This window comes from Athalia rosae, chromosome 1 (genome assembly GCF_917208135.1).
Source record: "Athalia rosae chromosome 1, iyAthRosa1.1, whole genome shotgun sequence".
Classification (NCBI taxonomy): Eukaryota; Metazoa; Arthropoda; class Insecta; order Hymenoptera; family Athaliidae; genus Athalia; species Athalia rosae.
The window spans coordinates 1,761,695-1,777,844 of NC_064026.1; the positions used below are offsets into that span (position 1 = coordinate 1,761,695).

A 16,150-nucleotide genomic window follows, 5' to 3' on the forward strand; every position below is an offset into this window, starting at 1 on the left:
ATCTTGCGTCCATTGACGCCAAAAAATAAAGCACATGATTTGAAAAAAAAGTTGGTTCGTTTTTTGGACTTTTTATTTTTTCATAATTTCGTCGTTTTACAGTTATCGTCATAATTAAACTAGTAGTAGGAGATGAAAATAATAGGCAAAAAAAACAAATCAATATTTGATGGATGGTTGTACAATATGGGATGATAGATCGATCTGTCTGATAATTAATCTTAGAATTATAATTTTAATTATATGTAAGAATTACATGTATATGTATAGGTATATATAATAATATAATAATGTATTGTAAATATATTAATTTCTTGTTATAATCTTGTGTTATGTGTATTACATGTGTGGCATGTGGTTGTGCGTGTTACATACGTGTTCCATGTATTTGTTGGCTTTTTCAATGATTTTAATTCAGCTTATTACAAATTGCAATTACATAAATCGGAGTCTTTAAGAATCTGTTAAAATTATTTTTTTCCCCTCTTCACTGTTTCAGAATTCTGTTTTCATTCTTGAAAATTGTAAAAGCACGTAGAAGACTGATTTCGAATAAGCGTTAAGCCTAAAGCCAAACCAAACTTTTACTGTAGGTAGGTATATACCTTGTTTTATTTTCTTTTTTTGTAATAATATAGACATGCTCGAGAACATAAGTATGACAGTTCAATGATTACATAATGATTTTAAGTAGATTCAAATGAATGACTTTTGCCCTTATGTACGATAATAACATGTCAATGAGATGACTGATAGTTGGCAGCTGCTATGCAGAGATTAATATATGGACCACAGGTCCGATAAATGTTTCAAAAATATTTATAAAAATAAATACTTTGAAAAGAGTTTCGTTCACTAAAATAATTAATATCGGTAAAATAAATAATTAAAAATCAAATAAATAAATAATTTTTCATCGTATCGCTTTGATTACTTTTTCTTTGTTTTCCCTTCTTCTTTCTCGTTTTACTTTCCTTTTTCAATTCATTGTGGATATAAATTTACAGGTCGACACTTTCAATTCACTGCGCCGTTTTATTTTTAATTACTTCGTTTTTTTAGAAAAATAGGCTCATTTTGATTCGATCGTACAGTTTTCTTGTTTCTTGGCGAGAAAATTTGGTTTTCTGTAGATCATCAAATTTCATTTTGTTTATCAATAAGTTAATATTTTTACAATTTTAATCGCATTCAGAAAGCATAGAGTTGTTTCACAGTCAACAGTCGAGTTCTTTCCGTACGTATAATTGAAATTAATTCTTTAAGATATTACATAAGAAATTATTAGTGCTGTTTTGAACTGAATAATATATCTCCAGTTTCCATCCAAATATCACACATATTTTTAATGACGATTTTTTCGTTGTTTCGTATTTTTTTTTTTTTTTTTTAAATGCTGCATCGAATGCCATCACGATGACCCAGTGTGACAATTTGTCTATTAATTCGTTGCAAGAAAGTCCTGAAGCAAATCTATGCTCCCTCAAGCGGGACATGGCAAATCACTTTTTTTGGCATATGAGTCATTTATGACCAAGTTTTACATAGATTTTCTTAATACTGAAACGTTTATCTCAACTTCTTCAAAACAAATTCCATTTCATCGAGATACACGTTCACAGGTGCAGAAAAACATCCCAGTATTTGAAAAGTAGGTGTAAGCTTTGCTACTCTATTTTTCTAACATAAAAAAAGTTTGTGATATGTATATTAATGCTTGTCAGCAGATGTAAAACTACGGAATTGAAGTTCTTGAGTACACAAAAGATGAAATATTCCATTGTTGATAGATAATTGTCAGAAGGTTTCTAGCGCAGCTTCAATGAGCGAAAATATTTACAGAATGAGCTATAATATCAGAGTTTTGTTTATCATTAAATTGATTCAGCTGCTCGATAGATCATGGAAAGTACACTCGTGACACTAGCATCTATTTTTATGTTAGAGAAATGTAGCAACTCAGCTATCGTCTAACGTAAGGGGAAGCGAGATAACATCCAATGGGAAGATTGTTGTAAAGGACCATAGATGTTGACTCTTGTGTACAGTCAATGGAATGCCTTTCACTGAATTTCAAGTAAATAATGTCGAATTTTCCATTGATGATTTCATGCTAATATTCTCATATCTCCTCCCCTTGCAAAGAACCCCAGTATTGATTCATCTCCTCAACTTACGACGGGATTTCCAAAAAGTATCCCATTGTTACGAAACCTTTTCCTCGCAGACATTTATTTTGTAGAAAACGATTAAATCCTACAATAGCTAGCTATTTCCAGGTAGAAAAATATGAATCTGATGGCGAAATGCGTGAATCTGTTACCTTCCTATTGTAAACTTGCATTAAAATTATTCAAGTGACTTTAATTTGTACTGGATTTCTATCATATTACTATAGAGACTCGAATAGATTCGTTATAACTAGATGATGTTATGCGTTACGAAATGATCTTTGTCGTTCTACACAATTAATATGCCTGTATGGAAAAGGTGCAATTTTGTATACTTTACGGTATTAATTTACAGGTCAGACTCTCCGTATAGAGCAGTAGAAAATGAGCGATAGTCCAGTGCTCCAGGTATGGCATTGGCTCCCTTGAACGGAGGCATTCGGTGGATGCAATATTCAGCCTGATCAGGAGGCAATTCTCTCCTCAACTCGTCAGCGAGGATATATGGCTGTAATTCACAAACATGAAAAAAGACGTTTAATTTTCAGAAGAACACATCAACTGAATAACCTCGGTATAGGTCTGCTTGAAGATGATCGCAATTTTATACGATCCAAAATTGTCTCAGGATCAAACTATTTTTTACCTTATCGCCAGCCAAGATGCGGAAGCTATCGATGACCTGCTCAGCAGTGTCAGTATCGGTGGATTCACGAGTCATAAAGTCCAAGAAAGCATCAAAGTGTACAAATCCTGAGCTGTTGGGATCTACGATAGCAAGAATACGCTGGAAGTCAATGTCTCCCTGCCTGTCTTTACCAATTGAATATCCCAATGACACGAGGCAAGACTTGAACTCATCTGGTGCAAGACGACCTGTCCTGTTCTTATCAAAGTGGTTGAAACTACTACGGAATTCGTTCAACTGATCCTGCGTTATTCCCTGTTGAAAAAAAATCATGCGTAATTCAGAAAATATTCGAACACGCTTCCGTTTAATTACTAAAAATACTGTATGACTGGATAGACATAATACCTTTGAGTCTCGAGTGAGAATCTGGTTTTCGACTTCATTGATATTGCGATTAATTGAAGTTAGCAACTGTTCCCAACCAACGCGAAGAGTTTCCATAGTGTACTGGGTATACCGATTCTCGAATATCATTCCCTCTTGTACAGCTTGGTGAATCTTCTCCAATTCTTCAAGATGTGCCTTGTATTGGTATACAGCTGATTCATATTCCTTCAATCGGTGAAGTTGATCTTCAAGGGTACCTTGTAGACCCATACCGATTGCAGTCACTGCGTCCAACTGCCGTTCCATCCAAGGTCCAACGGCGTTAGCCTTCTCAGCAAATTGCCGGCGCAACATTTCATTATCTTTTGGCAGAGTTAAGGTATTTTACTTTCCTCTAACTTGTATTACATATCAAAAACTGAAATAACATGCAAACACAGACTGCAGATTTCAATCATAGCAAACATTGAACATAATTGTGATAAGGATACTTTGTTGTTTGCGTAGTTCAGCGGCAAGTGTACCGTCACGCTGAGGCACCAACTGCCTAACATCGCTCCATTTCTTAGTGAGGTCCTATAAAATCGGGTTTGGGGAACGTTAACAATAAAATTGCATGAGATGTATGATGGAAAAAAATGACTGACAGACGAGCCGAGCTGCAACTCACCAATGCCGTCAGGGTGGTATACGGATTTTCAAGTCCACCAGGAATCTGGAACTGTTTAACTATTGACTCGACTTCGCGAACCAAACCAACAATTGAGTTGTATTCCTTATCAGCCTCTCCTAGCGTAGCTTTGAATGCAGCATGAGCATCCATAAGTCCTTGAATTTCTTCCATTGTGTGAACGATAAACATGTCTACCAAATCCTCGCGAGTGCCATCTAACCAGTTGTTGAAGGGCTACAAGAATTTGGACGTTATAACTGTTATTTTTACTCTCAAACCTGGATAACCAACATCCTGCGGAATTGACTAGTAAAAAAACTTGGGAATACATACCGCGGCACGTTTGGCGAATTCCAGATGAAGGACATCGATCTTTTCCAGAATTCTTTCCGCTTCATCAAGAGCCTGGCGTCTGCGCTGAGTCAGGGTTCCAAGCCTATCCCACTGGTCACAGATACGCTGGCACCTTGCATTAACTGAGGCGCTATCGTGGTATTCTAGGGTGCTAATTTGATACGAAACAACAAATGGATGGTGTTAAGATTGTCGCTATTACATTTAGAATCGACATTATAAAGAAAGATGATGAATGTTTCAAGTATTTAGAATGATCATTTCTACTTACTTTAACTCCTGAGCAATGGCAGCAATTTGCTCAACTCTATCCTGGTGTGCGGCAAGATCAGATTCAAAGGCCTCGTGTTTTTTTTTCAGCGCCTTTAATTCATTGAGTTTACACTGACGGAAGATTTGAGATGTCAACATTTCTTCTTTGCCAGAGGTCCAATCTTCATGAGCATCTGCCTTGTGCTTGAACTTTTGAGCAAGATGCTCAAGACGTTCGAGGCGCATCATTTCTGATAGGAGCCATTCTTCGAATGCCTTCTCTCCAAGCTCAAGACCTGTTAGATTATTCTGCGTTTTACCAATGTGCACGAAAATAAATCTTCCCTCAGCTCAAGTTTGACTTACCTTTCCATGCTTTGTTGATATCAGAGACCATCTTTCCTTCAGTGGGCATGTAAGCAGGACGATTGCTAAGCCTCAATTTAGTTTGCAGAGTATTGAAATTGGTCTCAAGTTTAGCTTTCTGTTCGACACGAGGGGGCTTGTGCTTGCGGCGGTACGTCCTGTACTCCTCAAGTTTTTTCTGACATCCAGCCAGCGAATTATCTGTCTGGCGACTTGCTAGCCATGGCATAGTTCGCCTTATCCATTCCAACAAATCTGATGCAAGTCGCTCATACTCCTCCATAAGTCTCTCATTTTCCTGATTTACCTTCAACACTTTGCAGATCCTGTTGGCAGCAGTCTCTGCCTGCAGTCAAATATCAGGTGAATAAACAGGGAAAACATTGAGAACAAAAGATTAAAGTGATTAATACAACGAACTCCGTTCGCTCGTTCTCTCTTTTTTTTTATTGTTCGATTTTTCTTATTCTTTCATAATGAATAAATCGTCAGTGATAATAGTACTTTTTAATAAATGAGAGTCTCTGAATATGCATAAATAGAACTTTGCATACCAACCAAATAATGTGAGACCTGATAATAGTAGTCAGAAATTATTATCAATTCGTTGAAAAACACACACCTTCTGAGCGCCACTAAAGCAATGGTAGTATGACGATACATAAGTCATCACTGCTCTCTCGTCAGGCATAGCAGTATTTCTCATGTCTAGAAAAACACAATTGAAACACAAACCATGCAATGTTAGTTGAAAATAACATATCAGATGCTATTCATTGAATCAATTAATCAAACATGTATTAAATATCAAATGCAAAGACATCGGCTGCAATATAGGGCTGTGCATTAGTCCTGATTAGGTAATCGATCTGTAATGGCTTTCCATGGGTCATTTTTGTGGACTCTAGATGCAGTAATATGAATGTTGACTTTTGGACCACCCTATACCTAGGCAACCACAACTTTCCAGCTGAATCGGTCATTTTTAAAAGAGCTAATATACGAATTTATTTCATGCCTGTAGATTATTATGGCGTGCAAAGCATTGAGGAGGTTTCGATCAGTTCCATAAAATACCAATTTGAGTTCGTATATTAGAAAATTAAATAGTACTTACACAAAGTAAAAACGTAATGTGGCAAATCTTTTTTTATAAACTTATTTCAGAAGCTTTAAAAAAAATGACCGATTTTTGCACGCCGCTGTACTGATTGAACACAATACATTATTATGAATGAAATAGTAATTCGGTGCGATTAAGACGATGCGCAAGGGTTTACTTTGTACATTAGGAAGTGTAAAGGGTTGTGAATAATAAGGGACACGCAATACATTGCGCTGACCTGCTGGGCGCCCTGGAACGCGTGGTAGTAGCAGGAAACGTAGGTCATGATCGCACGTTCATCCGGCTTCGGGGTGTTGATCAAATCTATTGAATACACATTATGAAATCTTACAACAGCTGTAATTATTACGAAGAATAATTTCAACCAATCGGGGATCCGTGCTTTCAATTTAGAATGAGACTGAAATCATAAACTATCTTCTATCAGGTTTTGTGACGTAGCTGCCAAGCTAGATGCACCAATTCAAACTTTTCTCTAAAAAATCTCGATGCCCAGAATGTCGACCTCCAATTTTATAGGATTCTAAAATCACTGACTTCTTAGAGTAAAGTTATGAAAGGTTTCAGATTCTCTGGTGTTCTTTAATCCAACTGAGGTCAATACTTTAGATAGTGTGAAGGAACGAGTCAGCAACTAAAGACGCGAAAGATCTCGAACGTATCTATTACATCCAACATATTTATGTGTAAAATCTATTCCTATAAAGTTTGATCTAGACTGATCTTAAAATAAACATTAAATATTGTAGTTGTTTAGTTGTTGAAATTAAACAAAAGTTAAATTTACCATCTGGGTCCAACATGCGTGGGATATCTAGGTACTTCTCAGCAACGTCGAAAGCGGTGTTCAAATTTTCCAGAGGATTGTCCTTGCTGAGCTTGTTGTAATCGATGAGGTCAGGACGATGGCGATGGATCAAAGCACAGAATGCCAATCCATCCTTGAATGACAGATGGAAGTTCTGAACATTGACGTTCTTATAAGGTGCTGTCTTACGTTGACACCACAGAAGAAGTCCCTCTTTAGCAGTCATCTCTTCCACAGAGATATCTTGGATAGCGAATCTAAGAATGATGGTCCAGATCATTCCCAGAGTCATCTTCAGGTTACCATCAACGATTTCTATCAATGAATTAACATGAATATAAAAAAATTTATAATTCTCTATAAACACTAAGGTAATTACACCAACCTTCGGCACCAATGGAAACAAGTTTGACTCCTTTACTGGCAATGTAGTCAAGAGCCTTGTTCACATTTGCAATTTTGTGGAAACGCATCTTGCCACGGTCGGGCCTTGGGAGGGTCTCGCCGGATATTACCTCCAGCAGCAACATAAGCTTCAGCCCATTTCTGAAGTCGTCTTCGATTGATTCGATCGCAGTTCCAGCCTTACGGAGATGTGAGTTACACCAGGCTGTAAAAGTCTACAACAGAAAATGTCTGCCATCAGCAAATAATTCATAGAATTCTCTTTGATATCTACAATTGTTTTCATTGAATCAAAAAGTGGACTGCTATGTTGGACGTAATCCAAATATTATTAATTTATTGTTTAGTGATGTCATAGGTTCCGTGCTAGCTCTACATGTTTGAATATGCTGATATCGGCAAAAGAGTACATTGTGAGATAATTCACATCATTTCCTGCCTTGCCTTCGTACCATCTCAACACATCACTGATTCAAATGCCACACCTAAAGTTTAACTAGTCAAACATAACATAAATAAAGAAATTATGCTTAGCTTCTTAGCAGGAAACACATGTACATGTGCGGTGTTGCAGTGAATTCCTCCTATTTGATATATATTGTTAATGGTTGGGATAAGGATCAAGAAAGATTCATTTTATCGATAATATGAAGAACAAATTCTGCCACAAAATTGTGTTTGAGGTGAGATTCAGCTTCACGTGTATTTTAGTAGCGACCCCGATCCCTGATGCTATATATATCCCGCGGCCTAGTTCTTAACTGGCGTTTCCTACCGCTTTGCAACATGCTGAGACGAATGCTAAGGTTTTCAAATGCACCTCGTCTGAGATTAGCAAGGTCTCGTGACCTTAGCTAATATTCTGTTTCCTAAGAATCTTATTAATAACCTTGGTAAATTTTAGACAGTGGTAAAATTATGCAATCTTTATGAGTCAATGTTGAAATGTGATAAAGCAACTATCAGCTAGTACTAATGAAGATTCCCAGATTATCAGTTGGAAGAACTTGTAAAATTCTGATCACTTCTTGTAAAGCATCAAACTCTATAGTCTTCATTATCAGTTAACACATACACGATAAAAAAACAAATTAATATCTAAGTGGAGAATCATTCCAGTGCAGAACACTTCAAGCAAAAAAATTCTTAAATGACTGGTGAAATCCATGGAAGATAAGATATTGCGATGGTAATAGTATAATGTTATCCTAAGTATCCAGGCTCATAAGCATACAAGTGATTTAGTCATTGCAGGTGATATCAAAGCCATGAATGGTACTACGTCTGTATCTAAAAATAATTGGCTGAATATACACAACGCTATTTTCACAAGCAGTTTCTGAAATAGCTTAAAAATTTCTAAAAGCATCTGAAGTTTATCAAGCATCAATTTTCAAGTAAAAATTGTGGGCTCCAAGCGAGGCTCCAAGTTCTGTGAGCTTGGTCCACTTATTGAAGGAATAAATCAAGGGGGAGAGGTTTTTTTCGAGTAATTATACAAAGTTCAGGCAAAGTTGAATCGGATATAAATTTTTACAATGAATAAAAAATATCTTCCAGAAGGAGCTGTTCTAGAGGGTGGAAAATTGGGTTCATAGGTACGTCTACCTGTGGATGAAGAAAATCTGTGAAGGTAAACAATTTATTTATCAGATGAACAAACAAATGGCATGGTCGGTATCGCAAAAAATGATGAAGAGCAAAAATCGGTTGTGAGTCGTTTGCGGTTCTAAAAATGGATTTTTTTTATTTTTTTTTTTGTGGAGAAAAATATTGCGTGAAACTCAATACGGGCAGCGTAACGCGGCGGCGGGCCAAAATTGGACATGGGCCACCCTAACCCTCAATCCGAGCTACGATCTATTTGTAAAACATCGACTCCGCTTGCGTTAGTAGCCATTTCAAAAGCATTTGACTCGCGACTATCCTACCGACACATGCACACAGCCGGCCGGCGATTACTATTATTTTTCTCAAAAAGAGAAGGGAAAAAAGCTCGTAGAATCAGACCAGAGAATAATAAATATATTCGATTGATAAATCGGATTCCAGCGTATGAATCTTTAAACAGAAATGAATAATTTGTACATTAATCTTTTCATCCGTGTTGCAGTTACGTAGTAAATAATCGATGGTGTGTATCTTTAGACTTGAAATTCTGATATCAGAAATATGGTATGAGGTGCGATGATAATAACAGCTAGTGATAAGTTAAATTCTAATTTCATAACTAACTAACTTTGCCAGAAGACGTAGCTACTCCAGATTTACACTACTCCAACTTCGACTCTATAGCATATTGATAAATATTCTTACAATTAGCACAGATGTTTTCGCTTAATTAACGCTGTGCACATTTCAGGTATAGATAAGAACGCTATTTTAGCGCAATTATTCATCTTCCTAAATAATTGAGTTGTCGTAAAATAATGAAAGCGTACGAAGGTAGGTTTATTAATTTCGCGTCTTCGTGCAGATCCGCAACAATTAATGACTGCGAATAAGATAAAATAAATATCATGTAGCAGAAGGAAAAACACCTGTCGTAAAAATGCAGGTGCGCATTGGTCTGTCGGGTCGGCTCCGGCATATGCGTGCGAGGCAACGTTGTAATAAAAATAAATAAAAATAGAATTACAAGAATGAAGTAAAGACCGTTGAACTACTGGAAATGGCAAAAAAGATAGATAAGAACCAGCTGAGAAAATTATCAAATTTAAAAATAAAAATCAAATCTGACGACAGCAGTTAATTTGTTCGATAAAAAAAGCACATTATCACGGTTTTTTGGTTTAGGTAGTTTGTTTACGAACGTTAGCTCGAGACGTTGAAAGATATTTTTGTTAGGTAGGCGTCAGTTTTAAACGGCGATGGTGACGCAACGAAGCTTCGTTCACCCTGAGCGTAAGGCAAAAGGCAGAGAAACGAGATTATAAAGCGCCGGGAGTCTGCAGTCGAGGGTTAAAACGAGAATGCAGAGAGTTTCAACGACGAGGTCCTGATGATTTTGGCGTGACTGACGAGTGAAAAAATGACAAGGCTCAACGATTCGCCCCTTAACAGGTGACAACTGGATATATCGATATTAGAGATGGGATTTACGTAGACGATTATTATACCTGCTAGTAACCAAAATACTGTTCCCTGACGACGAAGTATCAGCATCAGCAGTTGCTCTCCCCCGGTTTGTGGGCGATGAGTATTTGGCGCTAAGCCATAATATCTGTGTGTTGCTCTGTATGACTTAACCGTAAGAGCTGATCAGCTAAACCTAGGATAACTTTTGCCTCTGTGTGAACGGTTTAATGCACGTACATACTCAGCAAGACTGTAATAATTATAATTATGGATAATGATACAGTAAATCAAATGACGCGGAAAATATCCCTACAGTAAATTTGATTTACGAGACGTTCTAAAATTGGAAAGAGTAAGGAGAGTGAGTAAAGGGGCAGAGAAAAAGAAGGCGAGGCACGTAGTGGAGAAAAATTTGTCAGAACTCTATCCTGATTGAACGGAATACTCCGATTGAGCACAGATCAATCTAGTAGAGGATTCTATTAAAATTGTCCTTGGACACGCGATGAGATTCTTATTGTTCGCGAGTTGCCAATCGCTGGGTTTTCTGACCGCCTAGCCAAAAACCTAATTTTCAATATCCCCTGCTGCAATAAACGCGCATGCATCAACCCAGTTATAATTCAGGCCACAAAGCTTCTATTCGACATCAATCCAATTCTCACGAAATATAAATGTGAATATCAACTTTAGGTTTAGTGTCACAGTAAAATTTTCCCACGAACGATAAGATACGTTTAAGGACGACGGTTTCCTGCAAGAATTCGCGTTACCCATTCGCGGTTTGTAAGATGTATGCATTAATGAAAAACGAATCATCATTCCATGCTGGATATAAGCCTCCGTTACTCCGGTAGTACGATATTATACTAAATTATAACGAACTGATACGTCGATGCCATGACGTTGAGCGAATAACTGCAGTTCGATATTATTATAACATACAGTTGAAACAATATTCCAACTACTCTCACTTATAATATGGTCAACGGATGCGTCAACCGTGTCCAAACAAGGATATTATAAAAGTAGGGTGACTGACTGCTCGCTGCAGATGAGAAACATGTTAAATGACATCCGCGTCTAGTATGAATAATAGGTTTGCCAACGCGGAAATAAATAGTCATCATATCTAGCGAAGCTGCAGTCACGTATCTGGAGAAAGAAGTACGATGAGCGATGCTTCGAAGGAGTATATGTCATCGAGAAGGGGAAAACACTGCAGAAGCTGAATCTTAAGGAAAACCTGGAAATACCGTGGAGATTTTTTTCTGATTCGTTATCTGTCGCGTCATCGTCGACTGGTATCATTTACCAACGAATTGTAGAATTAATTTATACAGTCGCACGCGTTATTCCATCTTTGAAACAAACTAGAAGTTAGCGAGTTTAGAAACCTTGATCTGAAATTCCGTATACTTTTATAACTCTAATTAGTGAGGCGAATTTTTTCGTCAGATCCGCACGGTCAATAGCAAGAGACCTCGATTGAATAGAGCGAGAAATGGACTGTTCCAACGTCGTTGATATTCAAAGAAACCCGTGAGAAACTCGTGGAAAAATGAATCAAAGTTAAAATGATTGGGAAAAATAATTATACGCTATGTTCTTCAATAGCAAAACAATTTATCAGTTCAAATTAATCTGAAAATTAGATTTGCTATTAACTTTATTTCATTTTTTATTTTTACCCGTGCTACACGCATGAGTTTAAATAGCTCTCATTGGACTGAATATTAAATTGGAACAGACGGATTCTTGATGCGTGTAAAACGCGTCAAAGGATACAACGATATTGACCTCTTTTTATTATATCACGACGCCTCACATGTCACGAACAATTTTTCTCGTTCTATTTTCTCCATACATACACAAGAGATGAAACATACGATTTTACCTTTAAAAAAGAGCATTCTGATAGGCGAATACATAGTTTTTGAGTCGAAGTTTGAATCGAGAGTAGGCATTATCGTGACCCTATTCGGTATAGGTGAATCCCTGCGCGTTAAAATTTTTTACGATTACGAAATTACGTTGTAACGAAGCGATGAAAAGAACAGAGAAACTGGTAATGCGAGAGTAACGAATACAGTCAACAATTTACAGCTGTTCAACTTGTCTGTTAAAGTTTTGAGGACACTTTATTTGGCAACGTTCACAAAACGGTGACTGGCGTCGTCGACGACGCACATGCCGTCTCGGGCCAGTGATCCTCAAAACGGATTATACACATACACGCGATTCGTCGGTGACGAAATAGTCTATTATTTATTGAACAGCCATCAACCCACCCGCACATATCTTTAGAAAAATTACTTTGCCCTCTCAGCACCGCGTCGCGGATTCGTCGAAAAAATGTTCTACTATTTTTATTTCGTACTGATAATAAATTTGATAAATTTCTCTGTATCCAAGTCTTCTCCGCGATCTTCAGGACAGGACACATGCACACATCTGTACATACGTATATGTTTATATAGAAAACATATGTGAACTATAAGTCACCCGTATAGCGGATCTGCGGTAACTGTTATATTATAGTTAAAGATAGTCGTCAACGAAACCTACCCGTGAGGCAAGGTAAGAAGAGGAACTTGAGCTGCATTACTCGCTGCTCTCTGCAGTTTATTTTTTAAGATAAATCAGATCCGAAAATAGAGAGCGGATGGGATGCCGCTGCAAGTTCGCGGCTTATCATCGGATCACAATTGGAGTAGACATTGAGCTTTGCAGGTTTTGACATCCGCGGTGCCGGTGCACTCGGCCAATTTTGAGCATAGTAGCGTCATTTTGATACGTTATTGGCATGGAGTCTGATATTCGAAAGGTCAATGATTCCAAGTATGAAAATTGATTAAAATAAATTCTTATATATTGAAACGCGGATAGTCGTAACAGAATAAACAAGTTAAACGTGTACTTCAACTCTCTCTCTCTCTCTCTCTCTCTCTCTCTCTCTCTCTCTCTCTCTCTCTCTCTCTCTCTCTCTCTCTCTCTCTCTCTCTCTCTCTCTCTCTCTCTCTCTCTCTCTCTCTCTCTCTCTCTCTCTCTCTCTCTCTCTCCTCTCTCTCTCTCTCTCTCTCTCTCTCTCTCTATTTCAGAGGATCTTTTCCAATAATTTTTTTCCTTTCTCACCATTAAAATGAATACCAATGTGTACAGTAATCTATTTACTATGACGTGTCCGTTATCAGAGGAATTAATAAAATTCAGAATTTCTAGAAAATCATTACGCAAACCATGGCCGTTATTTCTTACACCTCCTTTTTTCCTAACGGTTTAAAACCGAGACGACATTGGTGGTGCTGTGGAGATGATAAAACTGTATAGACAATTATGCATGATGAAAATTATTATTTACTATACATTGTAGACGATGATATTATCTGTAATTATTTACCGATAAATCGCTCCCTTATATGAACTAGGTGGTAAAAATTCGTAACCCTAACTATCGCCCCAGATGATAACATCGTTTGATTTAATTAAAAGTTGAAAGTGATGAAAATTAATTCACCAACGAAACTAGTCATCAAAGACATAATGAAAATTTTCATAAACTTCTGCTGATTTCTTTCAATGCATGCGATATCATATATCTAAATAACATTAACTTCGTGGAAATTTTTTTTCAAGTTTCTTTCAAGTTTCAACTTTCAATATCTTGAAATCGTTCTGAAGGAAAATGATGGCAAACCCAGACCGCAAAACACATCCTGATGCAACCAGAATGAAAATCTAGTGCGGAAATGGAATTATCTGAATTGTATGAGATCTTCTTCAATTTTCCAAAAACATAATCAGAACTAAAAAAACCACGTCATTCGATCATAGTTAACGAAGCCAACTACTAAAATACTGTAGAAAATTTACGTCCAGCCCCTAATGTCAATTTCCTAAGCTTTTTGAACATTTGCCATACCCTCTGAACACGTATAAAATCCAAGTTGACCCTCACATTCCAAATAACATACCTAATTATGTTTCATGATTATAAACAATCTAGTTACCGCTGTGTTTACACTCGTGGGTAAAACAATTACATAATTATCTTCGTTTGGATCTAATTAGTGTTTCCGGGAATTTATCGAATGTGAAAAAAGAAGAGTGATAGAGGTTGGAGAAAGGCGTTAAAAAGAATGTTCCACATTTGATGACATCATAACTTGTGATGAAATCAGTGTATGAAATTGAAATGCAAGTACAGCGGAGATATCGAGCGAAACTTCACTGACTTAGCATTCCATCTGAGTCATGGCAAAATTATTTGTGACATAAAATCCAAAAATATAATCTGAAGGTCTATTTTGTATGGACCCTGGTGCTGAATCGCTGCCAATTTTTATTAGAAAAAAATTAGCTCGATTCCCCGTGGCGAGTTACGCGACTGACTGGAGAAAATATAAAAAATGAATATGGACTAATCATTGCAATCGTTCATCCGTCCAATAAAATCCATCCATCGTCCTATGAATTTTCTAACAAAAAAAGTGATCCGCTTTCGCCTGCTCTGTATCTCTTTCTATTCCTTTCTCCGTCAAGTCGGAATAGCAATTCACTTTTTTAGATCCAATTTCGACAAGGTATCGAATGCTCAGGAATTTCAAACGAAAATACAGGATAAGAAATGCACGATAGACACATAACCTAACCTAACATTGACGTTCACGCGTGATAACGTTTTCCTTGAAGTTAAACAATACTAATGAGGATCCAAACTTCAAGGTTCTCACGTCCGTTGGAAATCGAATTTGATTAACAGGAAAAGAGCAGGAAAAACTTGAGGAGCTGAATCCGTGAGTGTAATCCACCCGAACTTGGCTCATGGGTCATAGGTATTATATCAATATCATATCAGTATCAGTATCACAACCATTCCCATGCCATGACGGTATTGGTGGAGAGTTTGTAGCTAAAACCAGGTAGTTGAATTGAATAAGTGTCGCAACGAAATGCGACTCGCGAGTTGCAAGCGGAGAAGATGGAATGCGGTTGGTTCATTTGTTACTTCTTCCTCTATTTTAAAGGAGTTGTGAAGCATAGCTATCGGGGACTAAGGAATTTGATTGACTCACTTTTTTCTGCTGCTTCTCCCAGGCCGGGTCTAGGAGACCCTCGCGTTCCCACTCTTCTTCGGGTTCCATGTACCCATCCCCATATGCCTCCATGTCGTTCATTCTTGACGCCCCTTCAAACGCAAACGTAGATATTCACTTTATCCAAATAATCGGTATTAACGGGTGACTGTCGTCGGTTCGTAGCAAATCACTAGAGATCAGTGTAGCAAACGGCCGTAACTCTCGTTTTTTTTAAATAGCTACTTGCATGATATCAACTAAACAAAATGGTAACGTACGTACGCAATAAAAAAAGGTATATATATAAAGGAACAATAAATAAACAACAACAGTGTAGAGGCGCCTTATTGAAACATACCCGCCAAGCCCAGAAAACCTTTCGTGTCGTCGTTTGCCCTCGCGCTGACCCCTCTGCCTAGAATCTGACAATCGGACCACTAGCTCACAAGCTTATCCCCACTCCAGAAAACTACCACGACGTCGAGTCACGGTGCTTACGACGAAAGAGTAAAGAGGACCCCACCGCGAAACTCACAATCAGAAATACACGCACAATGGTCCCAAGTCCAAGAACCGACTGGAGGGGGCGAAGCAGAAGCAGGCGATATCTCACCGACCGGCGACCACGGATCTACATCTACACCTATAGCTGCTAAAAACTCGATTCTTTCTGACTGCTCTTATTTTCTTTGGAAACCCCACTCCGTTCCTGGTAAACGTTGGTGTACAAGAATATCTCGAAAATAGCTTAGGGCTTGGCTATCGAGGCGGACCTCCTCACCCACGCCAACCAAAAATAATCTTTTGAGGCTTCTACCCGC

The 16,150-nt window shown here is 37.7% G+C and overlaps 1 protein-coding gene across 4 annotated transcripts; it reads right to left on the reverse strand.

Annotated features, from left to right (window-relative positions):
- Nucleotides 1-55: 55 nt before the first annotated feature.
- Nucleotides 56-15,875, reverse strand: LOC105693386 (alpha-actinin, sarcomeric). Of its 4 annotated transcripts, XM_048648901.1 has the most exons (14): nt 15,688-15,875; nt 15,327-15,439; nt 7,154-7,388; nt 6,748-7,083; nt 6,174-6,263; nt 5,457-5,542; nt 4,835-5,180; nt 4,488-4,764; nt 4,196-4,367; nt 3,860-4,096; nt 3,681-3,765; nt 3,208-3,551; nt 2,818-3,114; nt 56-2,679 (listed from the first exon to the last, which is right to left on the reverse strand). In XM_048648901.1, exons 2-14 carry the CDS (start codon nt 15,426-15,428, stop codon nt 2,521-2,523), a joined length of 2,766 nt encoding a protein of 921 aa, XP_048504858.1. In that variant the 5' UTR covers nt 15,429-15,439; nt 15,688-15,875; the 3' UTR covers nt 56-2,520. The 4 variants fall into 4 exon arrangements, with proteins under 4 accessions (XP_048504858.1, XP_012268675.1, XP_012268673.1 ...); XM_012413252.2 differs by lacking the exon at nt 6,174-6,263; XM_012413250.3 differs by lacking the exon at nt 5,457-5,542 and having other exon boundaries at nt 6,178-6,263.
- Between the last annotated feature and the right edge of the window lie 275 nt (nt 15,876-16,150).